General features: G+C 40.0%; 1 protein-coding gene across 1 annotated transcript; it reads left to right on the top strand.

Annotated features, from left to right (window-relative positions):
* The first annotated feature begins 5,573 nt into the window (after nucleotides 1-5,573).
* SFT2D1 (SFT2 domain containing 1) lies at nucleotides 5,574-24,648 on the top strand. Its single transcript, XM_082299563.1, has 8 exons — nucleotides 5,574-5,719; nucleotides 11,703-11,789; nucleotides 13,570-13,652; nucleotides 17,060-17,141; nucleotides 19,561-19,596; nucleotides 20,347-20,405; nucleotides 21,751-21,780; nucleotides 23,986-24,648. Exons 1-8 carry the CDS (start codon nucleotides 5,657-5,659, stop codon nucleotides 24,023-24,025), a joined length of 480 nt encoding a protein of 159 aa, XP_082155689.1. The 5' UTR covers nucleotides 5,574-5,656; the 3' UTR covers nucleotides 24,026-24,648.
* Nucleotides 24,649-25,343: the final 695 nt, after the last annotated feature.

Here is a 25,343-nt window from a genome sequence, read left to right as displayed (position 1 = left end):
CCTGAGTTCTTGCATGAATGCTGATACAAACTGTATTATGGTCCAACCAATATGTAGAGCATCAAATTATCAAAAGAATTTACTTCAGCTGTGTTTCCAGTGTATGTGAATCTGTATTACACTGCTACAGGTGCAGACAGAGGTTATATCTTTACATGCCAGTAATAAGAATGTGAAGGCAGTCAAAAAGAGCAGGAATAAAAAGATGAGATAGACAAGTAATAAAAAAACCTCTTAGAGTGATATGTTCATATCATTTAGTCCAAAGCCCTTAATTAATACAGTGTGTTTCTTCATGCTCATGTGACAGACATGAAAATTAGCAGTAGAATATAAAGCAGTAATACAGGAAATATTCACAAGCACAGTTACCAGCTCTCTTAGGTTTTCAGCCTGTGTCTCACAGGGTACATTGATCCTGTCTGCATTTGGGGAAGAACAGTCCTCACTGCCTGGTGCAATATGTCTGCAGTTCTGCTTCTACAGAGCTGGAGTATTTCTGTTGCCAACTTACACAAAGGCTAAAAAGTTTATTCTGATTGAGCAAGACATTGCTGCAAGTTTTACTATCTCTATAAAGTGGAAAAGCAATCAGTCTGGTATTTAAAATTAGGCAATTTCTTTATTAAATTAATTGTGGAGAAGTCTGTTTCTCCCCACCCAATCCTTTTCTGCCTTTGCAGATCTAATACCTAATCCCAGTGCATTGCATTTAGTCACTGTGGTAACCACTTAAAAATAACCAATGTCCATGGAATCAATTCAATAGCAGCCAGAAAGCAGAAATACCAGGTTTTTGGATAACCTGCTCTGAGTGTCATCACTGAGGTCCTGCTCCGTCAAGATCATCACCTTTGTTTATCATATGGCTTAAGCCTGACCATGATACTGCTCTCTTTTTTTCCTGCTTTTCATCCTTTTCCCTTTCTTCCCACCTTCTTTAACAGCAGGTTTCAAGTAACTATGGCAACAAGGCTAGGAATTTTCCACTTATTCGTTTCGTCTGAAATCTGGGTCATGTCTTTCTCATTAAGTGAAACTTGTATGGGGATAACTGGTCCAAACTCAGCCTTTGGTGCAAGAGAAGGCAATGTCGGTTATGGCAGCACTTACATGGTGGCTGTATTTGGTCCACTGTGTTAGAAAAATGTAAAGGTACAAAGTAAGCCACTTAAAATTTTGAAAGTATTTAATAATTTTGAAAACATTTAGTACATAACTTACTCAAGGGAGAACCATTGCTGTAACTTGCTCTAAGTAATATTGATTTATAGGCTGATGGGAGTAATTTCATATCGTGTTTCTTGTCCTAAGGTTTGTATTAACTAAAGGGATGCCTTCTCGGAGTCATGTAAATGATACCAATAGCCTCTTTCAAGAGGAAATGTGGTAGTGTGAAATCTTAAAGGTGTCTCCTGACAGGACAAGATATTAGTCCTCTTTAATCTGTCACTGCATCAGGTTGCAGTCTGACTGGATCTGAGATCACAGTTTAAGGACAGGAAGATCTCCAGATTTTAACTTGTTTCAGTGCCAAGGGAGTAGCAAGATTATCTCAAATGTTCCTGTCTTACAGATTCGGATATACCATGTCTCCTTGCACCTAGGATGACTTAAAATCCTAAAACAATTGCTGCATTTGTTCATGGGGAAGCCATGCAAAGCAACAACTAGAAGGTATTTTTGTACACGCTTGATGCTATGGGTCACCTGGAAGCAAAGCACAAAGCCAGCAGTGTGATCAGTAACCTATATATTACTTTGTGTTTCTTATACTGTAACGCGATAAACATCAGCCTCAGCTCTCAGCTGGATTATTGTTAGTAACAGGAACGGCTTCAAAGATTTGGCAGGGTCTCCAGTAGTCTATCAGTTGACCAAGCGTCTGCACTACCTGATCTGAGTGCATGATGCCACACAGAGTTGAGCTCATAAGGCTGTTTGGTACTTCCTTGCTTGTGTTCTTTTGGCCACAGTGAGCCAATAAAGACTATTCCCTTTCCCTCCAAAGCTTTGCAGTAGCTCACAGTGTTCCTGTGAATCATAAACACACCTGCCAAGCACACCGGGAAATAGCTCATCTGTAGCTGGTTTTTGTATGCCTCAGCTTTCTACACCAGAGACCTGTGAGTGAGGTTACTTTGTGTTACTAGAGAAGCGATGACTGGATCTGGAAAGGTTTGAGTCACAGCAGAAACAATTACCATGAAGCTGGATGAAGCTGCCACGTGGCCTGTGACTTAGGCTGATCTGCAGGAGGGGTCAGACAAATCAGAAAAGATGGGTTTCCTGAACTGAAGCATAAGAAAGGGAATACATTTTTCAGCTTTTGCTTCCTTGTTCCCTGCTTTTGGATCACCTCTACCTGTTACTGTCAGCAATGCAGGCTTGTTGGAAGATGTTTATAGCTGCATTTTCAGGAGCAGAGGATCTTTTCAAAAGCTATGAAAGGCTTTTCCCCACTGTTAAGCTCGCTTCCCTTCAGATGGCTTCAGAAGCTGCTGCTTTGTGTGATGTATTTGCTCCATACAGCAGAACTGAGGTGGAGTCTTACCAAGTGGAACAGGCAAGTCCCCAAAGCAGGTCTATGTTTTGTTTTCTACTCTGCTCCCAGTAGGTCTCTGTAAGATCATTTGTTTAACATTCCTTATAACCCCTGACTAACCTTTCAGCAGTATTCATTCAAATATCCCGTTTCCAAAGGTAAAAAGTGCGAAGGTGGGGAGGGGCAGGTCATTAGAGCCCTACATGTGACAGAGCAATCACAGGACTGTTACTTTTGTGGAATAAGTGTTTACAGGTTTACAGCTGTTAGAGCTACAAGACTGAAGGGTACAGACACTGCTCTATGTACATTAAAAGTATGCCACCAACTGCATCAATTCAGTAAGTTGGCTGAATTCACATATTTTTCAGGAAGACAACATTACTTCGCAGATTTTCTAGTTAGCTTTGAATTTAGATGCAGATACATGCAAACCAGTAAGGTCAAGAATCAATGAAACTTGTAAGCAAACCGCACCATTCCTTATGAATAGAGAAACTGAGGCTTGCAAATCCGTAACACTGTCATCATAAAACCAGAAATTAGCTCCAGAGGTGGTAGGTTTGTGATCTAAAGGCATAATGATACTTCGTACCAGCTATTTTGACTTGTGTTAGCAAAAGAATTTGAGCTTTTTAGAAAATAAGAGTAATTTTTTGATCCTGCTGCCTTATCAGCTGAAGATCATCAGCACAGAAACACTGAATATCATAGGCCTTCCAAACTGCCTCTTTTTCCTGGCAAGGTAATGACTGTCTCATGGTATTCCCTGATAGTACAGAGAATTAAGAATTTCTGTTGAGCAGGGAAACTAGGAAAAGTACATTTGGTGTGACTATGACAACCTGCTGCTCAAGAAAATAGCAGGGAAACAAAAACCACCTCTTGCCTTGCTCAGGAGTGAAACAGCTGTGGGTTCCAGGCTGGCTGCAGAGCCCAGGCAGCTGCAGGCAGGAAGATGGGACAGCAGTAGGATGCAAGCTGGACACCCCACACTGCCCGAGTGTGCACTGCTCTTCTCTGCTTTCTCTGTGCACTTGTTCATGCAGAAACAAAAGAACAGCTTCAGCTTGCTCTCTGCCAGGTGCTTTCCTGCCTGTACTCCCTGTACAACCAGAAAGCCACCAGTAATCCAAGGCACAGCCAACAACTCCTGCTTAAAGTCACACAGACCAGAAGGCTAGACTCAGATTTAAATTGTCTGCATCTATCCATATCTATCTATAAATTGGGAGGGGAAAAAACACCCAAAGAGTACTTTCTTGTTTTTATATTTTGCTCTCATATATGCTTTGGAATTAAAACACTTCTGTAACAAATAATTTTGTTACAATTCTGGGGCCTACTAAGAAAGATGATTTGTGCACACTCAGATATACCCTCATATACCCTGTCCATTCTTTCTCCCGTTTCTCCTCCCCTGCTTGCAGGGTCATGGTTATATTGTTCCCTTATACACTGTCCTCCCTGCTCAGGTCCTCACAAGGTACGGGCAATGCTGCCTGCCTCAGGTGACATTTTGCCATGTCTGCAAGTGTTTCTCCCATTATTAATTTTAGCCTTGACCTAAAGCTTCCTGAGATGCCAATGGCCTGTCATCAGGTTGGAAAGGTATAGTTTGTGTCCAAATGCTTCACCTAAAAGCCAAGGTAGAAGGCACATAGGAAACTTCCTAAGTGTGTGTGGGGAGGGGAGGAGGGTGGGAAGGGAAGGTTTCTGTCCTAAGAGCCTCACGGGGTGCTCTGCTGCCCGGGCTTTTATCAAGTTTCATTCACACAGCAGCAGGTTACCCAGCCATTATCACTCATCTTCCTCTTCTGCCCCAGCCTACGCTGCTGCCTGCTGTCACTTTGCAAGCACCTGGACCCCTTCCCCCAGCCACCAGCCTCATTCCCCCCCCAAATGACCCAGGCCAGTGCTGAGGTGTTCGTCCAAAGGCCGGTCAAACAGCAGAGACACACATGCAGAACAGCCCCAGGAGGCACAGAGTCAGCGTCTAAACAGAGCAGGACAGGGAAGACTTACATGGAATGACCAGGCTTGAAGAGAGTGGATGGAGGATGGGATGTCGCTGGGAACGAGCAGGCAAAGCCAAGACACAGCACCGCGTGATGGCCTCTGCCATACCCCTTCCTCCAGGGGCAGAGGCTAACAGACCACACAGCGCCACACTGCAAGTCTCTGGAAAAAGGTGTTTACACTTAATGCCATTTCTCTGTACCCCACCCATTCTAGCTGGGAGAACACCTGGCTTGCTCCCAAGTGGGTGCTGGAGACCTCAGGCACCCCCAGCTGAAGGAGGGCCGAGGCTGTTCGCGCTGGGGCTCGCAGTGTGCCTGCCGGCTGACAGTGAGTGACCAAACGCTCGGCCCGCCTGCACCGTGCCCGTGGAACAGCCAGGCCAAGCTGGACACCGCCGGCTGGTCGGAACCACGCTGTGCTCCAGGGTCATCCTAGAGCACACGGCACAGGATTGCATCCCGATGGTTCTTGAAGACCTTCAGTGAGGGAAACTACACAACCCCTCGGGACAATCTTCCACTGCTAGGTCAACTGCATAGTAAAGAACTTCTTCCTCGTATCCAGGTGGGACTTCCTGTGCATCAGTTGAAGAGCCAGGCTCTGCTCGGTGGTGCCAAGCACTAGGACCAGAGGCAATGGGCAGAAACTGATGCTCGGGAAGTTCCACCTGAACATGAGGTGCCCCAGCGTGTCCTAATGCGGTTTTACCGGAGCCCTGCGCACCCACGGTGCTGTGTTCTGTGTTCAGCGCGCTCATGAGAATCACGCTGCTGTGCGAAAGCCGATTCTGCGGGCGACGATGAAGCCGGGGTCAGGCTGAAAAAGCCATTCTTCCTCCCGGGTGCCTCCAGCAAGGGCTACACCGGGACCCCCTCGCCCCACCCGCGCACTCGGCTGGGCGGCGGGGCCAGCGCCGCCCCACGGCGACCCTGGGGAGCGGCCCGGAGTGCGCAGGCGCGGCCCCGCCACCGCCTCGGGGCGCGCGTCACTTCCCGGTTGGGCCGGCGGCCCGCGGTGGAGCGCGGCCCCGTCCCGCCCCATCCCGCCCCATCCCGACCCCCGGCGCGGCCCTGCGCAGGGAGGGCCGGCATGGAGAAGCTGCGGCGGGTGCTGGCCGGGCAGGACGACGAGGAGCAGGGACTGACGGCGCAGGTACGGCTCGGCGGGAGCCCGCTCTCCCTCCCCCTCCCCGGCGTGGTGTGCGCGGGGGTCGAGCGGCGCTGGAGCCTCCCCGCGCCGGCCCCGTCCCCATCCCGGTGTCCGTGGCTCGGGCGCTTCCGTGTTCCCCACCCTGCCTTCCTTCGTCCCCGGCCTGCGCACATACACACCCCGCTTCCTGGTGCCTGCCCGACCGGGGCAGAGATGGGCAGGCGAAGGAGGGACCAAAGTTTGCGGCGTGCGCCGTGGGACGAGGGTTGTGGGCAGCAGGCCCTGCCCGGAGGATGGGTTTTGGCGAATTCCTGGTGTGTGAAGCTTTTGGCTGTGTTGGTGACTTGGGGTCCTTTGGTTTCTGCGAAGTTTTCTTGTGCTTAGGCAGGGAATTCGGACCGCATAACACACTGCTCCCTTCCAACCCTACTGATTCTGCGATTCAGTGTAAATTGCTTCTCCATTCCCCTATGCCCTTAAATTTGCAAAAGCAAGGGTTTTCTTTAGACGTTTTATGTACATTCTGCTGAAGTTACTTTTTGCCCCTTACTCCTTAAGTGTGGTTTAATTTTTCTGTTTCGTTCCCACTGTCTTCCTCATCGTCAGGGTTTTTTTTTTGTTTCGTTTTTACTGTGTTTGAAGACCATGCATTCCTGAGAATTAATCTCTAGGTTGAAATAAAGCTGCGCATGCTTACAAAGAACCATTCATTCCCTCTGCTCCCTCTCAATTCATGTGACTGCAGGTCAAAGTGCCCTACATCAAGGAATATCTTGATACTGCTCGCTACTTAGAGGGTGCTGGAGCGTGGTGGAGGAGGTTGGAACGTAGCTGGGATCTGAGCTGCAGCTCACAAACCTTGGTGAACCAGCACAGCCTGAGCACAGCTGGCATAATATTAGTTCTAGCAGCTTGCTGCTGATACGCATCACTTAGTTTTGCGCTGAGTTGCTGTTGGTCTTCAAGGTTCATGAGTTTGGCTTCTCTGCCACAGCAAAGCAGCTAAATTGTGTCCACTGATTCTGGAAGCAGTGTAGAATCCGTGCCCTTTCACTCCAGAACTGGCTGCCAGCATTTTGGAGGTATGCTTCACCTGGTATTCTCAGGATTATCAAGGAAATACTTACATTTCTGCTAATCTCAGTTCAGTTCCAAGAGAATTATTCTGCCATCACCAGGCACATTTCATGTGAGGCACATGTAATAGTTGTTTTAAGGTGGCAATCAGTAGATAAATGCCTACATAGTTAATGCTTTTATATTTGAGGTGTATTTCCTTAGGAGATAACTGAGCTAAGAATGTGCTAATTTGTTAAACGTCAGTAATTAAACTATATATGATTTCACTATTGCATGTAATGATACCGTTATAGCCAGAAAAGACTTTAAATAAGAAAAATCTGCCTATACTTAAAACCTATCCAGTACCTGATAGAAGAAGACTTATAAATGTGTCTTTGGTGCAGTGCAAAGTAGCTTCATGCTGAGATGAACCAGAGAGCTCTTTAAAATAAATAAATACCCCTTGACTTAAGAAAAAAGTCCAGTGTTTAGGTCAGGCAATTTTTCAGCTGTATTTTTCTCTCAAGGTAGCAATGTGTTTGTAGAACCGTGGAAATCAAGCCTCTTTTTTAGAGAGGAAGTTCATACGCGACGTTCACTAAAGCTGGAGCTGACTGGTGCTGACTATTTTTAAAGTGTGTGCATTAGAGCAAGAAAGTCTGTGCACCCATGCAGAGAGGAACACTTGGTAAGAGGTAGGGCTGTGAAAGAACATGTGAGGGTATGCACTGTGTGTAAAATCTTGAGCGGTTTTAATGATCTCTCTGGAGACAAGTCATGTGTTTGGTTGAAAACAATGCTCCTCTCTTTGGAGTATCTGATAGTTGTGTAATAGCCATCATATGGTTCAAGTCCGTAGATATATCTGTATTCTATCCCTTGATTTTTTGCAGAACCATTATCATGAAGTCAGTAGTCATTCCTGCTAAGTAGAAGACAAGTCTGTAATGAAATAACTCTGTGATGATTCAGTGAAGTCTTTTTGTACTTTCTAAACTCTTCAGCTGTTGTTTCTTGCTGCAATTAGATCCATTATTCTAAATATATATATAAAAAAATTAAAGGAATTCATTACCAAAAAGATCAATAATAAATAGTAAGTGTAGCAGTGTTATGATGTTTTCAGGGCAGCCTTATGCTGTTTAGTTTTATCAACACCAAAACTAATATAAAATCAGTCCGTGTGACACACTGGATGTTGCGTGACAGTTGACAGCTGTTTAAAGCACTCGACAAGATTTCAACAAAGAGAAATAGAACAGGTATTTATAATATTTTCATAAGAAAATGTATATTACATTTCCTGTATTTTACTCTCAAGTGCTGATAGAAATACAAATAAGGAGGCCTGTTAGGGAAAGATGAAAATATATCTCTATAAATATTTTTTTCCTTATGGCTTAGAAACTCAATTCTGAAAATTTACTCAGTGTCTCTTTGAATTTTCTCCATTACTTGCATATTTACCATTGAGAAAAGGTGTAATTGTTAGCTTCTAGAATAGTAAAACAAAGTGGTTATGTTTCTCTGTTTGCCTGCATGGAAAGCTGTTATAAGATCATTAATATGTGGGGGAAGCCTAGGTGAATGTTCAGAGCCACAATAAATATTTTTCATCAAAAGCAGCCTTGTGGATTATCATTCATATTGTTTGTTGTGTGTCCATTGCAAACTGTTCAGCAATGATGCTGTTACTGGCACTTCCAACTTGTGTATCAGAGTATTGCAAGACTGTTCCTTATGTTTCAGAAAGTCCCCTTTCCAGATTCCAGTCACTTATTTTATATAGTATTTGCTTGAAATATCCTGTGAATAAAAAGCTTTGCTTCTTGCCCAGGAATTTGGCATTAAAGTTTAGCACTAAAAAACTAAGGATTTCCTTTTGTTGATTTCAGTTTAATTTTTCTTTTTCTTGTTAGAAACAAGCTGATAAGCCATATAGGAAGAAGGGTATGTTTTGCAGGAACTCCCTTGCCACCACTACTGTGTAGTCCTCCACATGAACTACAGATGTGGAACATGCCTGGTAATTTTTTCAGTCTCCTAAATAAAAGCTTTTGCTAATGCAAATATCATAGACTGCAGTGCCAGCTCTTTTTGTCTGAAATCTGGGATTAGCTGTATAATTTATGTCAGACACGCACAAAAAAATCTTTATTACCTTTACGTTGTTTCCTGCTTTTTTTGCAAGGGTAGTTTAGATGTTCTTTTTCTTAGGGTTCATAGTCCCTAAGAACCTAAGTTGTTACTTCAGGGTGTCTCATGGCCGCTAGTATAGGAATTACTGCCTGCAGCATGTGTGGCAGGATATGTGCAGTGTCAGGTCTTCAGCTTCTGGAGTGAGCCTGGCATTTTAGCACAAGCTGTGGTTTACTCAGTTGAACTGTGTATCTGTAACTCAACTTTTGCAGCAAGGTGCTTCACTGCAGGGTTGAAACAGGTGTCTTGGAAAGGTAATGAGTCCCATTGCTTCCATGAAACCCAAAAGGTATAAGTTGTAGATAGGAAGGGACCCACAAGGACCATCGAGTCCGGTTCCTGGCCCTGCCCAGCACCATCCCCAAGAGGCACAGCACCATCCCTAAGAGTCACACCATGTGCCTGAGAGCATTGTCCAAATGCTTCTTGAACTCTGTCAGGCTGGTGCTCTGATCACTGCCCTGGGGAGCCTGTTCCAGTGCCCAGCCACCCTCTGGGTGAAGAACTTTTACCTGATATCCAGCCTAAACCTCCTGTAACAGTTTCTGCTGTTCCCTCGGGTCCTGTCTGGTCACCACAAAGAAGAGATCAGTGTCTTCCCCCTCTGCTTCCCCTCATAAGGAAGCTGTAGACTACAATAAGGTCTCCCTCAGTCCCCTTAGGTATCAGGGACTAAGAAAATGCATTACCAGATCCCCAGTTTTGGGATTTCAAACATTGCATTAAATAGGTTCAGCTTGACAATATGAATGGTGACATCACCTGGAATGGTTGGAGGATGAGCCTTCATTTTCTTCCTGTAGTTCATGTGGATATATTGTCAATCGAAGTTTTTAAGAGTTAAATCCATAAAATATATCTAACTTTTTGGGGTCTGTGTCATTTTTTTGCTCCAAGCCTTTGTGTGGTTCTCTTAGTTCTTATGCTGGTTTTTTTTTTTGGTTTGTTTTTATTTTTTCACCTCTTAACTGTTAGGGATTTAAATGAAGATAAAGCTGTTTTCAAATGTGTTTGAAGAATGAAATATCCTGGTAGTCACTTCAGGAGCACAGTCAGATATTAAGATTAGAAGAGCAGTAAGTGGCAGCAATGAGCCTGATGCACCTGAATAAGTTATTGGTCTTCATCCTCTCCCTGTTTTCTAGGCAATCTGAAATGTGTGTGTTGGGTTTACTGATAGTATGGCATATCTACATTTCTGAACATGGATGGAAAGAATTTTTACTCTTTTTTTGTGTTTGCGTGCTTATGATTAGTTGCATGAATAGGTGTAACTAAAGGCATGATTGAAATGGGTATCTTCAGCTGTGTCCTACCAGCTATTCCTACTCTTAAATGCGCAGGCATTCAGGACTATGACTGTCAAATATGATTTAAAATACTAAGCCATTGTTCAGTTACTGTTTTTGTCTGTTTCTTTAATGCACACATAAGGATAAAGTGTCGGCCTAACAAGGTAAGCTGCATCTTCTGAGCTCTGAGAAGTTCTGTCATCACAGCACCTTTATGTGAGCGTGTGTGCAGCACTTTTTTATTAAACTAGATAAGAGTTTCTTCATTTGTAGAGATGTGAAATTGTTCTAAGCAGTAACAGATTTCCTTGGTTCATTGACCACTGCCTGAAAGAGAAATTTCTCAAGAGATAAGAAGAAATACCATATTCATTGGCTGGGAAAGGCCTATCATGTATATTTGGTTAATAAGACTTGATTAAAATACCTGTTGACTCGATAACAAGAGAGCATATTTGCCTGTGACATCTGAACAAGTAGGAAAGTTGGTTTTTTAAAGTAATTTTATGTAAGCTGAAGCAACACTTCACTTAATAGGCCGGTTTAGAATAGAAAGTACATTTAATTGTAGTGACTGGGAGTAAACTGAAATTCGTTGTTCTTACAGCATGGGTGGAGATGAGCTGAGGACATCTAACAAATCACTTCTGCTGAAAGGAGCCTTTCTGCCAGATACATGGCCCTGCCTCTTTCCTTACATCACCCCTGCTGCTTTTCTGACAGCTTGCAGGGCTGGCTTGGCTCCTTAGCAAGGTCATCAGAATAGAAGGAACACTAATTCTGTTCTCTTGTCATGAGTTGTGTCAGGTAGCTCAGCTCATTATGTTCTGGAGTCACTCTGGAGAAGCAGGAAGTGAAATATTCCCGTTCAGCAAGTTATCCTAGTCTGGTGAGACAAGCTGTGTTGATCTGCCTATACCCTTACCCTGTAAGGAGCAGTAATTGCAGTTGTAATGCTTGCAGTGGATACTGGCATTAATATGTACAAGGGATCCTCTTAGTAACAGGAAAAGGTGGTAATGTCTATAGGAACCTACAGTTTTGCACAAATAGATTAATTCCTCTGCAGATTGCTAGGAGTTCCACTCATTCTTTTGATTTGGTACAATTCTGACTATTTTCAATTGTGTGGTAATAAGAAAATCTGTTGGAAAGTGAAGCAGCAATTGCTTGCATGCCAGGATATGCCTTTATGGATTTTGTCTTTTTTCTTTGTTTGTAAATATGTTTCCATGTGTTCCAGATTGATAATATAATTTTGTAATATGAAAGAATTAATACACAAGCGACTGTTAAGCAAGGTAAAATAATTATTTCCAGCTAAAAAATTATTTTGTTTGAAATTCAGGAGTTTGGTGGTAAAGAAAAAAAATGTCCTTCAGATTGTTCAAAACTGGGTTTGTAATGCCTCTTTTTCCTCTCCTTCTATTAAGGTCCTTGATGCCTCAACACTCAGCTTTGGTACTCGAGTCAGATGGTTTGGCATATGCTTTGTTGCTGGCATTTTGTGTTCTTTTCTTGTAAGTAAAGTTATTTTTTTCCTTGTGTTTTATTACTGTTCTACAGCTGAACCTCATTCATATTCCTACTTTCTATGTGATTCTGTGTTTGCTTTATCCTGTATTCTAAATTTTGTATGCATTTATTTAAGTGGACATTAAATGTATAATTGACTGTTGATCTCTAAATTATGATTTTGGCTATTTTTCTTCCAACTACAGAAGAGAGCATTTTTATTGTAGCATAATACATTTTCTTACTAAAAGGCTTGAACACTGACAAAATATACCCTATTTTTGTAATTTGTGTATTAGGAAAGAGGTGTGTACCCATTTTACTTTTATTCTCTCTAATAAAGGGATAAAAGAGGGGGGAAGCTTGAAAGGGTTTTAAAAGCTGAAGAAACCACATGTGTAGCATGTCACACTCAACAAATCAAGGTGATGATTGTGTTTGTGTGTTGACACTTGAAAAACCTGCTGCACTCCTTCTGGTTTTACATTCAGCAAATCATTTGTTCATTCCTGAACTTTAGGGGCTGGCAGGAGTCTCCAGCCTGCAGTTAAGAGTTAAGATCTCTTAATTGCTTGGGTCTGTCAAAATCGGGCACAAGTAACTTGCACTAGAAAGCAGTTTTTCAGCTGCATGGAAATTCCCAGAAGAAGGTGAAAAAAACATGGGGGAAGTCCTCCCTCTTTTCCTTCCTCCCCCTTATCTCTCCCCTTCCTGTCCTCCCTCTGTCTTTCTTCCTCTTTTCCTTTTACCACAGATTTCCACTGAAATTGCAATTGAGTAGAATACAGTTGCTTTTTTGTTTGGTTGGGCTTTTTCAGGACAGTGTGCAGATCACAGTTTGTTTTGCTTCTAGTTGAGGCTCTATTTAGGCTCTGACAGGCTGAGAATGTTGGGTCTGTACAGCCTGTAGAACAGAAGGTTGTATGGAGACCTCATAGGAGCCTTCCAGTATCTAAAGGAGACCTACAGGGAAGCCCGGAAGGGGCTCTTCATCAGGAGCCGTAGTGATAGGACAAGGGATAACAGGTACAAATTGAAAACAGGAAAATTTAAGTTAGATATATGGAAGAAATTGTTTATTGTGAGGCAGTAGAACAGGTTGTCCGGAGAAGCTGTGGATGCCCCATCCCTGGCAATGTTCAAAGCCAGGCTGAATGGGGCTGTGAGCCGCCTGGTCTAGTGGGAGGTGCCCCTGCCCATGGCAGTGGTGGTTGGATCTAGGTGATCTTTAAGGTCCCTTCCAGACCAAACCATGCTATGATTCCTTTTCTCCCTGATCATCATAGGTAGCTGTGATCAGCAGAAGGCTTTGGATTTTTTTAAGTTTAGTGGAGGGAAGAGATATCTGGAAGTAAGAGCTCTGAAATGTTTCTATTCAGCCTCAGTGTGTATTTAGACTGCAAGTCCAAATGGTTGATGGGAGGAGAAAGGAGATGGTGAATATTAGTGCAGCTTTATGACATTTTATCTTGTGTGCAGAGGTGTAGGATGTACAGTGGGGCATTGTAACAAAAGCAAAAGTGTTGTGAATAGAATATGAACAGTAAACAAACATTGCCTAGTTGTAAAAATATCTGGAACTACAGTAAACCAACACATTGTCTGCCAGCAGGTGGCAATAGAAGTGTGCTGGGTAGTGACAGCTGCAACTCTGAGAGCAGTGTGCTCTGCTAGTATATGTCAGAATGATGCTCTTTGCAGTATGAAGTTGTATTTATAGACTATAAAAATCTAAGTAAATTGACTTAACTGATTGCAGACATACCAATAACCTGTCTTTTATAGGGAACAGCATTGCTATGGCTCCCAAAGGGGATCAAACTTTTTGCAGTGTTCTACACCCTGGGAAATATTGCTGCACTAGCCAGGTATGATTTCTTAGTTATTGTTATTAGAAAAGTACCCTCCTTTTCAGCTACATTTCCATTTGCTTTTATTCTAGAGTGCTGTCTATGTCGCATATAAACAACATTGTTTCATATTGAAATGCTAATAACAAAAACTTGTTTGTTTTACAGTTTTGTTGTATATCAGTTATCTTACATGCCTCTTTGCAGACACATCACAACTGCTATCTAAAGTATGAGTAACAAATTGCTAGCTGAATTTTTTTTACTTTTTACAGCTAAATCCTTCTGCCAGGTATGTAAGTACTTCAGCTTCAGGAGCAAACTGGTAGTCTGCCCACTGTGTGGATTCTTTGTTACTGGAAGGAGCTTTTTGTTTTTAACAGAGAGATCATCCTGTTTCCAAGAAAACTCTTTCAAAAAGGAAACGTTCAGGAAATCCTTGTTTTGACTGTAAGGCTGAAGGCAGAATCTAAAATTGGTTCGTAGTGTATTTTTAAACTCTCTGTTTGGTTCTTTGAAGTGTTTCACATAACAGTCCTGAAATAATTTGCAGAAGAGGGCCTCTTAAAATTGAAAACTTTCCTTTCACAGTTTGAAAGACGCATAAGAAACAACTTAATGTCCATAAGGTATTTTCAGTTTCTGTTTGTCCTCCTCTTACTGTCTTAGAGTAGTTGAGGCATGGTCATGGGACTCAAACCCCACGGAGTGTGGTCTTGACTTTCATGGACTCTATGACTTCACTCAAGTGACTTAATTCTTGAGTCGAAGCATTGTTAATCTGTTGAAACTCAGGTAATATGACATAAGCGTTAGAGAAACATGCAAGTGTACTGCTTTTCCTCAACAAATTTGTTAGGAGACAATAATTTCTGTACTGACATTGAGTCTCAGTTGTGGAACTATTCCATCTCATACTAAAACAAGACAAAAAGTTGATAGTGGAGATAGGCAAGGCTAAGTGTTGGCCTTTCTCTCCCTTATCTTATTCTTTATTCTTTGTTGTTGGTTTGGAGTAAGGTTTTTTGGTTGTGTTGTTTTTACCTGGTACTTTGAGTGTGTTTTCACTTCTTAAAATTAAATGAGCATTTTAGAAACTTACTACTAATCGAGTCTAATTGAGTTAAGAGGAAAGTTTTTACAGACTAGTATTCCTTTTAGGAGAATGCTGAAAAACTTTAGTCTGGACTCCAGCTAAGATTAGAAGAGAAAAGAGGCCCCTTTTTCCTTCAGTAGTCCTTTGAGATATAAACAACAGGCAAGTGTGCTCTAAGAACAGTAGGAGATGACAATGAAGTCCCAAATTGACAAGCAGATTTAAACTTTTCTAGGCTCGTTTGCAAGTCTGTATTTAAACCAAAGATGCAAACTCTTACTGGCCTGTTCAGTCCCCTCTAGCTTGTTTTTACTGTCATTTTCTAACCATGCACATGAAAACAATGGTACTTACTTGATTATCCTCAGGGATGATGAGTGTATCTCCTACAGAATGTGGTGTGTCTAAAAGAATTATTCTGTTTAACTGGAGGGTGTCTAGAATTTTTTCCCAGCCTTTCTTTCTGCTCCTATGGAATCTCTTCTCATCTCTGGAGAAACTCTTGTGGTGTCGGTCTTCTCAATGCCAATCAGATTACAAACAATGCATTTTGCTTTCTGTATTTTTTCTGCTTATTTCCTGTGGCCTAAACTTAACTGCTTTTTACCACCGTATTTTCTTCATCTGTATTCTTCTACTAGCTAACTGATATTTTCTCCTAGTTCTTCACATCCGCTTTTTTTTTTGTCTTAATTTAATTTTATGGCCCAGCAGACAAGATGAAAAAATACTGAGAAAAATTTAGTTTGGATTGTAGTTAATTCAAAACTTTTCTTTTCCTATCGAATTGTGAAAACTTTTTTCCATTTAATATGGACATTTGAGGTCTGTCTACATAAGATTAAAAAAAAGTGAAGGAGATACATGTGCAAAGTTGCTGGTAGGAGAACATCTGGATGTGGAAGATAGAGCTCTATTTACTGCCTGGAATGTGGATTCCCATATTTCTTCTATCTTAGGAGGCTTATTATTGGTTTCAGGAGGAAACTCTATCAAACTGTTCCCTGCTTCATTTCATATAAAACTGAATGACTAGAAAAGGAGTTAAACTAGGTTTTCTGCTCTGCAGTAAAGCATTCAGACTACCACAAGATTACAGGCATTTTAACTCATTAAATTGTTGTGTTTTCTACAAAGCAGAATGACAAGGAAGAGACTCATCTCAAATATTTGAGCCAGAGAATTACTCCTGAGGTTGTGAAATCTTAGTTCAGATGGCATTTCTTTGCATGAGAAGGTACAGCATGTGGTGTTGCTGATGGTTTTCATTCTCCCTTCAAGTTAACTACTTAACTACTACTGTAGTTAAGAGTAGAAAAAAGTAGGAAGATTAATACAAACTACTGAACTTTTTCCTGCCTTTTTGCTTGCTGAGTTTGACTAAAAGAGGTAGAGCTTCCCTGTAATCTTGATTGTAGCTACTTGCATTCTGCCTGAGTAAAAAAAATCTCTTGGGAACCAAGAATTTTCTACAGCAGGTTGGTCTTTGTAATCTTGACATTATTTTGGCAAGTCAGTTGTTATAAATAACAGCTTCAACAAAAAATTCACTAGACTTCAACTTGATAACCCTCTGCTATACTTATAGCAAAATGTTTTGTTTTGGTAATGTAAAATGCTCTAACCACTATATTTGCTCCCATTATCTTTCCTCAAATCTTGGATATGATCTCATTTACTTCTGCAGTTGAGTTTTCTCATCTTTTTTTTTTTCTATGTATTTTGGTGCTTGCCATCTTAAAATAACAATCAAAACATCTTTGACTACCCACCCATCTCTAAATTCATGTAGAGCTACTTATAGTCATTGTTTAATCTCCTCCTATTTTGTGTCTCTTAATATGATTTAAATTTAACTATAACTGCACTGCTTCCTTAATTGTCTTTATTTATAAATGGCATTCAGCACCATCAAACAGATTATTAGTGGAAATGTTTTTCTTCTTATTCAGTGAAAGAGTTCATGAAAACTGATTTGCTTCTATGCTCTTCTGTTATTTCTTAAGTATATCCTTGTCACACTCTCTATCCTCTCTTATCTCAACCAATATAAGTGTCCTTGTATTTGCCTGTTACTTTTTTTTACTATGGTAATATTTTGGAAAGAATTTCGTGACCAAGGGTGACTCATAAACTGTTTCCAGGGCTAAATTCATGGAGTATTTCACCTTCTGTTCTAGTGAATCTCTGTTGCTAAGCACTGAAATATCTTTTTTTAAAGTCTTTGTAGTCATCTATCTGTTGGAAAACTGGTTAATTACCTACTGTCTTTTAGAAAGAGTTATTTGAAAGTGATTTACAATTTGTTTTGGTTTTTTTCTCCTATTAGTACGTGTTTCCTGATGGGACCACTGAAGCAACTGAAAGCAATGTTTGATCCAAAACGATTAGTAGCTACAATTGTGATGTTGGTAAATATACTGGTTTTGTTTCCTTTTATTAAAAAAATATATTTTCCATTAGCCTCAAAGCTAAACTTAATGCTTTTCTAAAGGGAGATTACTTCTCAGTCTACCTCTTCATTCTGTTAAGAAATGACCGTTGAACTGTTTAGCTTTGTATGTCACAAAGAGCATCTACCTCCTTTCTTTGAATGTGTGTGTTTTTGTTGTTTATGATTTTTAAATTAATCATTTGGAGTAAAATGTTCTTTACTAAATATTTCTTAGTAAATGCTAATACCAGGTTAATTATTTTTAATTTATTTTCTAAAATATTTTCTTCAAGAACAAGGTGAGAGATTTTTTTAGCTACTGTGAAAAGTCAATGGTCCCTAATTGTAGCTTGACAGTTGTTTGTTGGCTGCAGCTTGGTCTGTAAAGGTCAGTGGTTCAGAATCTTCAAAGCAATGAAGAAAATTAATTTATTTCCCCAAAGTCTGGGAGGCCACATGTTCAGCTTTGAGATGCTCCATTGTGACATCCCTGGCTCCTTTACTTCCATGACCATCATTTCTTCTTCCAGGAGGATGGAAAAAAACCTTCTCTCCAATATCAGAATTCCTATCCCAAAGGTCTATATTAGGTAGTTAAAACAACTTTGTCCCCTTGCTCCTTCTCTGTTTTATACTTTCCTCTCTTGTTCCTACTGATTTGTTTCAACTTTTAATTTTGAAGTGTAGTTGGCTTTCCTATTCTCCCTATCGTATAATTTGTTTTTCTAGTTGATTAGTGGGTAAGAATGTCTTCATAAATTCTTCTGGATGGCTGTCATATGGGGGTTGTATGTTCTTCCTCTCACACACCCACATTAAAAAAAAAGTTATAATCTCGTTTAAGAAGCTTACATTTGCCCATATCTTTTGGGGAAGTCACTTGGTCATTGCTTAGACTCCCAGCTTTGTTCAAGAGGTTTGTTTTGTTTTGTTTTAGTGGTGGTTTTTTTGTTGTTCTGTCATTATTTACAACTCATACCAAGTTACAAGTCCCAGGAAGTTAATGTTTTGTAGGCCTGAATTAAAATTGTGCAAGAATATCTCCAGTTCTCATAGAGTCTGTATTTGCTGAGCATGAATTCTCCAACAGTTTACAGCTGTGGGCTTTTTCCAGTGAAACTGAGAGCCTAAGCCAGACACTTAAAACAGCAGGCACAAAAATCATTTTGCTCTGATGATCCTGTCATCCACCATGCTCAGACATGGTGACAAAGAAAAGAACTCGCTTTGAAGGCTGTAAAAACAAGACACATCAGGGAAATGGAAAGAGAACAGAGCAGAGCAAACATCACAGACCTACCTGTGCAGACCAGACTACCAACAAAGTCAGGAAAAGAGAATGAAAGGTTTCATCTAATGGTGAACATGAACATTGGATGAGAGCTAAGGCTTTTAGTATGGAAATTTCAGTAAAACAGAGAAGAACTGGAAAATTAAAAGTTTTGAAAACTTTGGATGAATTTGGCTGTTTTAATCCCCATCATAACACAAAACTAGAATTGTAGGCAGTTGAGGAGTCACAAACATGTTTGGAAAATTTCCAAAGAGTCTGTTATTTTTATTCCTTTCAATAAAACACCAACAAATTTTTTTTCAAGCGAAAATTAACTTGTAGTTTTGTTCTATTTTCTACTATGTGTAATGACAAATAGAGGAAGCCAGATAAGATTTAGTGGAAAAGTTCTAACTGATGGTTAAACTTGCAAAATGGTGTGATTATTTGGCATAGTAAACCATATCTTAGTAATGTTCCATCCAAAGTGTTAAAGCACTTTGAACGAAGCTTCCTGTGAGCTTTTTTCATTGTACCTGAGGCAGCTGCTCCCTAGCAGACTCTTCATTACTGTCAGAAGATGAAAAAGCACTGGCAGATGAGGCATAGCCTGTATTTGCCAGATACAGTAATTGAGAATGGTTGTTTTTAATAAGGGGTTGTTCCTAGCGGTGCACACATATTTCTTGTGAGAGACAGGTGTTACAAATACTAGGTTAAAATGATAGTATGTACTGGAATAACAGAGTAGCAGTTACCAGACTATTTGATTCCTTTCAATAAAGCTTTATCATCTAAGCCCACCTCTTAACAGAACCAACACATAAGGGTGCACACACCAGGCTATACTCCTTCTGATTCCTGAGGTCAGCTCCTGACTTGTCTTTCTTCTAAGACTTGTCCTAGCCCTTCTGGCCATGAATACCTCATACCTTGCTTTGAAAAACACCACTTTACATGGAGTTCATCATATAGTCACTGTACAACAGCCTTTGGCTCTGCTTGTTTCATAAGTTAATTTTCAAATGCTGATTGCCCACCGAAAACATGGAATCAGTTACTGTACTTGCTTTGTTGTTTATTTGTAGTATTCATCCTTTTTTTTTTTCTCTCCTCACCCCAGCTTTGCCTAATATTGACTCTGTGTGCTGTATTCTGGGTAAGTGAGAGTACTTTTCTCCTCTAAAAAGCAATCTAACTTCATTAGTACATTAATTGTATTGTAGCTTTAAGATACAGTTCAGTTGTGGAGGAAAGGTGAGCTCGTTGTGTGTGGTGATTTTGTTGTTGGCTGTGGTTGAGCTTAGGTGGAGTGATGAGCCTGCTGGCTGTAAAGCAAGTGCATCCTTCCACCTGCATGTGATATAGATGAGTATGCAAAATCTAGAGCATCAGGTTCAGTCTGCAGACCTCTAGAATTAAAACTAAAGAAAAGCAAGTTAAAATACTGTTTCAGTGGTGCATACTTTTGTCAGAAAATATCAGAGAGTGTGTAGTCATCTTTAGAAGCCATGGATACAGAGTATTAAGCTGGTTAAGACAACAGAAAAAACCCAGAAGTATCTTCAAACATCTTGGTTGAAAACTGTCTGTAGTTACATTCTGTAGAAGTAATTATGTCACTGGAATGAACTTCCATATTTGCAGAAGTACAGTGATGTGAGTGAGTGTTAACACTGGTGTTGTTAGGTGTTTTCAAAGCTAGAAAAGGTTTTCATAGCATGATGCTAATGGAGTGGTGGATAAAATTAATGGAGAGTTGTTGGGAAAGAACAAATTCAGAGAAGGAAATGTAGGCATTGTCAGTTAACTCAATTTTTGATTGAACAGACTGTGCCAATTGTTTACAGTATAGACTGGAGTGGTGCAAAATGAACTAACTTGCAGTATTTGCTTTATTTTTACTTAGTGGAACAAAAAAGGTTTGGCGATGTTATTCTGCATATTGCAGTTCTTGGCAATGACCTGGTAAGATTCTTAAAATTCCTTTTAATTTCTTCTCTCTGCCCCTACACCCGCATGATTATAAACCTATATATATGATTCACATATAAGTGTGCCCAAATGCTAGCCTCAATCTGTTTTTCTCAGCTAGGTTGTGTAACTCCAGCAAAATCTATATTCAATCGTCTTGCAAAAATGGTAATTTGAAGTATATTCTGCAATGTGTGAACTTATCTGAAGCCATACGAAAGGAATATATATGCAAAAAAATTTTCATGCTTTTTCTGTGTTGTGAAAGTAACAGTATAATCTCCTCTTTTTTGAATTCTAACTAATTTTTCATTTTTGAAGTGAAAGAAACTGAAAAACATTTTCCTAGGGTACGTCCTGCCCTGGGAATATACAGTGGCACTGGGTAAAGAGTGGGTGGATGTGAGAGGGTGAATTTAGTGCAGCAGGTACTGTGATGACCATGAGTGTGCTCAGGGGCTGGGTTTGGCAGTGTGTGGGTGCAGCCAGGTGAATGCTTGCAAGCCTGGCAGAAGTTCTGGCAGTTACTGCTTTCTCCTCAGAGATACACGCTTTGTGTCCTTGTCTCAGGTGAATTACTTGGTGCTAGCTCTCAGGCAACCCAAGGTGACCACAATTCTTGTTTGACCTTGCCCTGAATACACAGTCTATACTGCACGTGGGTCTGAGGACAAGGAACCATTTGTTCAGGACAGGGACTGCTGGGCATGGTGCTGCTAGATAGAGGGAAGACCGCTAGCTCAGACTGTGCTGCACGTGTTTGCAGCAGACAGGTCACATTTGTTGAGAGTCCTAGGGTTTGATCAGGCTGGGCATGAGAACAGAACACTGCCTGGAGGCTTGTGAGAAGCAGTTTTCAGAGAATAATAGATTTGTCAGCTGTCTGAGTGTCAGAATTGTGGAATATTATTTAAACTACAGCATGTATCTGTATTTAGTTACATATGTAATACGATTAGATGTATGTTTGCGTAGTAATTTAGATTGTCTTTTAAACTGGAAAAATAAATCTCTGTTCCTTTTGGATTTGGCAATATTAAGTCAGGGGGGGTTTTTTTAAGTTCATGTGCAATAGAAGTTAGGAACTACATAAAAAAAAGAGAAGAAGAAAACCCAACCAAACAAGGAAAAAGTAAACTACCAAGTCCTTGTCAATATGTTTAGTTCTTGTCCAAACATGTCGTCTTTTCTCAGATAAGCATTAAATTGAATAGGTAACCTTGTTTAAAATTTTGTTACAACAGATTGCTTTTATTAATGCTGTGCTAAAGTGAAATAATTTGGTTCTAGGAAAGACTTGAACGCTCTGAAAATATACTTTTTTTCCTCTTTTTTTCAGGTATAGTCTGTCTTACATTCCTTTTGCAAGGTGAGTCTGCATAATAATTTCCATCTTAACAAAAGTCAGCTACCTTTATGCTGGCAGGAGGGGAAATACTTTATGTGTCTGGAAAAATATAACATCCTCCCTTTCTTTTAATTTTTAGAAAATGGCATAGTGGAACTTTAAAGTCATGCTTAATATAAGCTTTAAATAGAAGTACAATACATAGTAATTCTGTGTAATAAATTTCTCTCTAGTTTCCATCACTGGAAATATATCAAAGTTTTGTTTGAATTCTTCAATGATTTAGCAATATAATGATGCAATAGTGACTTTTCTGTAACTAAAATTAAAGGTAGCTTATGGATCTGAGGTCCTAGTTAAAAGCAAACAAACAACATACTGGCAGCTTCTGTTCCTATTTCCAAATTCCTCCATCATTTTTAGAAGGGGCAAAAGCAATGCTTTGTCTTTATTTTCATTCTGGCAAGCTTCTCTCTTCCCTTTCATTCTTGTGTGTACAAAAAGGGAATGAAAGCAGACCAAACACATAGTGAAAACACATGCAAGTAATCAAATGTAAGAATCTGTTTTTTCTGTGATTCATGTAAAATGCTGTTTGGTCTTTCCAGAAGTGTTTGGTTGTTTTTTTTTTTTTGAAAGAATTAAGCACTTCAATGTAATGAGGTTTTCTGTAGTAGAAGTGTGGGGAAAAAAAATTCAAAGTATTGTCTACCTGTTTCAGGTGGTATTTTCCTGTAGCATTGCCAAAACACCTGTACTATGTTTTTTTAAAGCTTCAGATTTAATCTAGGAAGGATTTTTTTCAAAGATAGTAGTTGATAATTACAGTGAATAAAAGAACTGAACTCAGGCTTCAAACCGTCGTTTTGCTATTTCTGACAACTCAGGCTGACCCAGTCAAAAGTAGTATTCTGAATTCTTGTGGCCAGGAGACAGTCTCAGTAGGTTCATTCCTTTTTTTTCTCTTTTTTTTTTTTTTTAATGGTCTGCTCTGTAGAGAAAGCACATTGAGCTTCTGGTCTCTCTGACATTTTCTTCCGTACCAACAGTACTTCTAAGTTCTGGGGAGAAAAACATGAGGTTATATGCACCAGTTAATTTCTTTGGGTTTATCTATCTATTAGATTTTAAGAGCCAAAGAACTGAATTTATATAGACTGGTTTTGGTAACACTGTGATTTCTTTAGGGATTACTGAGTTATTTGTTTATGTGGAGTGGTATCATAAATATGTTGTATAGGCTGCCTTTCTTATGGGAACAATGATTTAAACCGTGCTGAGTGCCAGAGAATAGTATTATGTCATTGTTTGAAGTATGCATTTCTCTTGATTTCAAAAAATTACCACTCCTTGGTTTAACTCCATTCATGGTTTGCTCTTCAGAACAATTTACTTGTTCGTGGGTTTGTTGGGGTGGAGGTTGTTGGTTTCTGTTTGTTTTCTTTAGTCAATGGTAGCTCTCCAGTTGGCCTGGCAACAAAAAGCCCCACCAAACCAGACCCAAATGAAAACAACAACAAATGCAACAAAACCAAAATGCATACAGCTAAGTGACTTTAAGGAGTGATGATAGTATGTTTCTTCTTTTTTTGAAACTGACTAGCAACAGAATACAAATTCCACTCCTTAGTAAGTTGTTACTTTTCTGGGAAAAGTTAAAATAAAGGAGACTAAAGTGAGTGATCTGAGTGTAACAATCAGAGAACAGAAAACAGTTTATTGTTGATTAAAAAAAACAACCCTCCAGATCTTCCAAACCTTAGGGCTGAATCAGCTCTCTCCATCCTGCACTGTCAGTGCACACTTTAACCCTTCAGCCTGTGCTTTATCCAACTCCGATGTGGCTTGGAGTCCTGGCAGCTGTGCCTTGCTGTGGATTGGGCGCTCCTCAGCTGTGTCCTTGCTGGGCAGCCCTTGCGCAGTCGGGCTCTGCCCTTTGCTCAGCCTCCCTTGTGCTGCAGAGCAGTTCCCAGCACTGTGTCTGCATTTCAGCATGGGCTGCAATGCAAACAGCCTGGAAGAACCTCGGTACAGACCGGGCTGGAGCCTGGGCTTTAGCTGGTTTGGTAGAGCCATTCACACACAGATCCTGCATGTGATAAACTATTGCTATCTGTCTTTAGTTTCTGCCATATTTATAATTGTAAATAGTTAATGGTTTAGATGTATACAAACAAAATAACAAATATCCTCACTGACTTTTTTTTTCTTTTTTCTTTTTTAAAGGGATGCTGTGATTAAATGCTTCTCATCCTGTCTAGGGTAAATTAAAACCTGGAACCACTATCCGCTTTAAAAGGCAACTTTTGTCCTCTGTAAATTTTGCTCAGAGAACTCTACTTTTCCACTTCTGAAATACCCGGTAGCAATTTAGTATTTTCCTTGCCTTTTGCACTTGGGAGATTAAATAATTTTTACTAGAAACAGATTTTAACATAAATTTCGAGAATTATTTGTGTTTACCCTGGAACTTCCAGGCTTTTTTTTTTTTTTAACAAAAAAAGTACATTTAAATACTTTATGCAGAGTAGTCGTAACACTACTTTGTATCCAGTAACGGTTTATTCCCCAGTGGAGGTAAGTCACTAAGGTCTGGGTATGCATAAAGATTTCATTTACAGTTCTGTCTAAAATTTGCAGTGTGCCATTGATGTTTGTATATTATCCATTGTATGCTTTTCCAAAGAGAGAGTTTTATAAACGTTGTAAAGATTTGGAAAGTTGTAATTAACTGCTCCTTTGAAATGCCTATACATGTGCCTTATGGAAAGAACTTAATGAGACTGTGAAAGGTATGTTTAAAACCTGTTGGATTTTATTAAAAAGTTGTATTTTAAATGATTTAAAAAAAAAAACTTTCATACCTAAATACTTTTTACTAAAAGAACTTATGGCTAATGTATAAATGAGACTTTTGAAATAAATTCATTTTAAAAGTGCCTAATACATTTTTATTTAGGAATCAGCTATAGAGAGCTGAAAATTTCAGCATTACACTTGAATAAATATGAAAGCATAAAAAGGGGGATATGTATATTACTATATCCAAATTTGCTGCATAAATTTGCAGAAGTGACTTTAAAGGTTCTTTGTTTTTAGTATTTAGACAAACTGTTCATTCTGACTTACTCTGGTAATAGATTGAAGTGTAGGACTCTAATGCTTTGTCTGGCTTCAGTAAGAGGTTCTTATTTCTAATTTTTTCAACTAAGAACTATCCAGTTATTCTGGAGCAAAGTTAAATCTTTAATGTTTGATGGTTGATACTATATTGCAGGAGGGTTTTTTTTTGCACAGGATGGATGTGCTTAATTATGTATGTTCAAAACTGAGTTGGTTTGGATTTTTTTTTCTGTTAATCCACAAATATAGAAGAAGGAATGGCTTTGAAAGACGTGATCTGCAGTGTCAGGAAGGGGAAAACCCCAGTCTTTTTAGTATTGAGGGTTCAGGCTAAAGAGACAAATTGAGGTACAGTATGTTCCTGTTCAGTCTCAATGTATGTTGCAAAACATAGCAACCACTTTTGAGGAAGCTGTGTACAGGGTGATTGCATTATTTTGCAGCTAGACTTCCAACTAAGC

Source organism: Coloeus monedula, assembly GCF_965178545.1.
Source record: "Coloeus monedula genome assembly, chromosome: 2".
NCBI lineage: Eukaryota > Metazoa > Chordata > Aves > Passeriformes > Corvidae > Coloeus > Coloeus monedula.
This window is presented reverse-complemented; position numbering and strand designations above follow the sequence as displayed.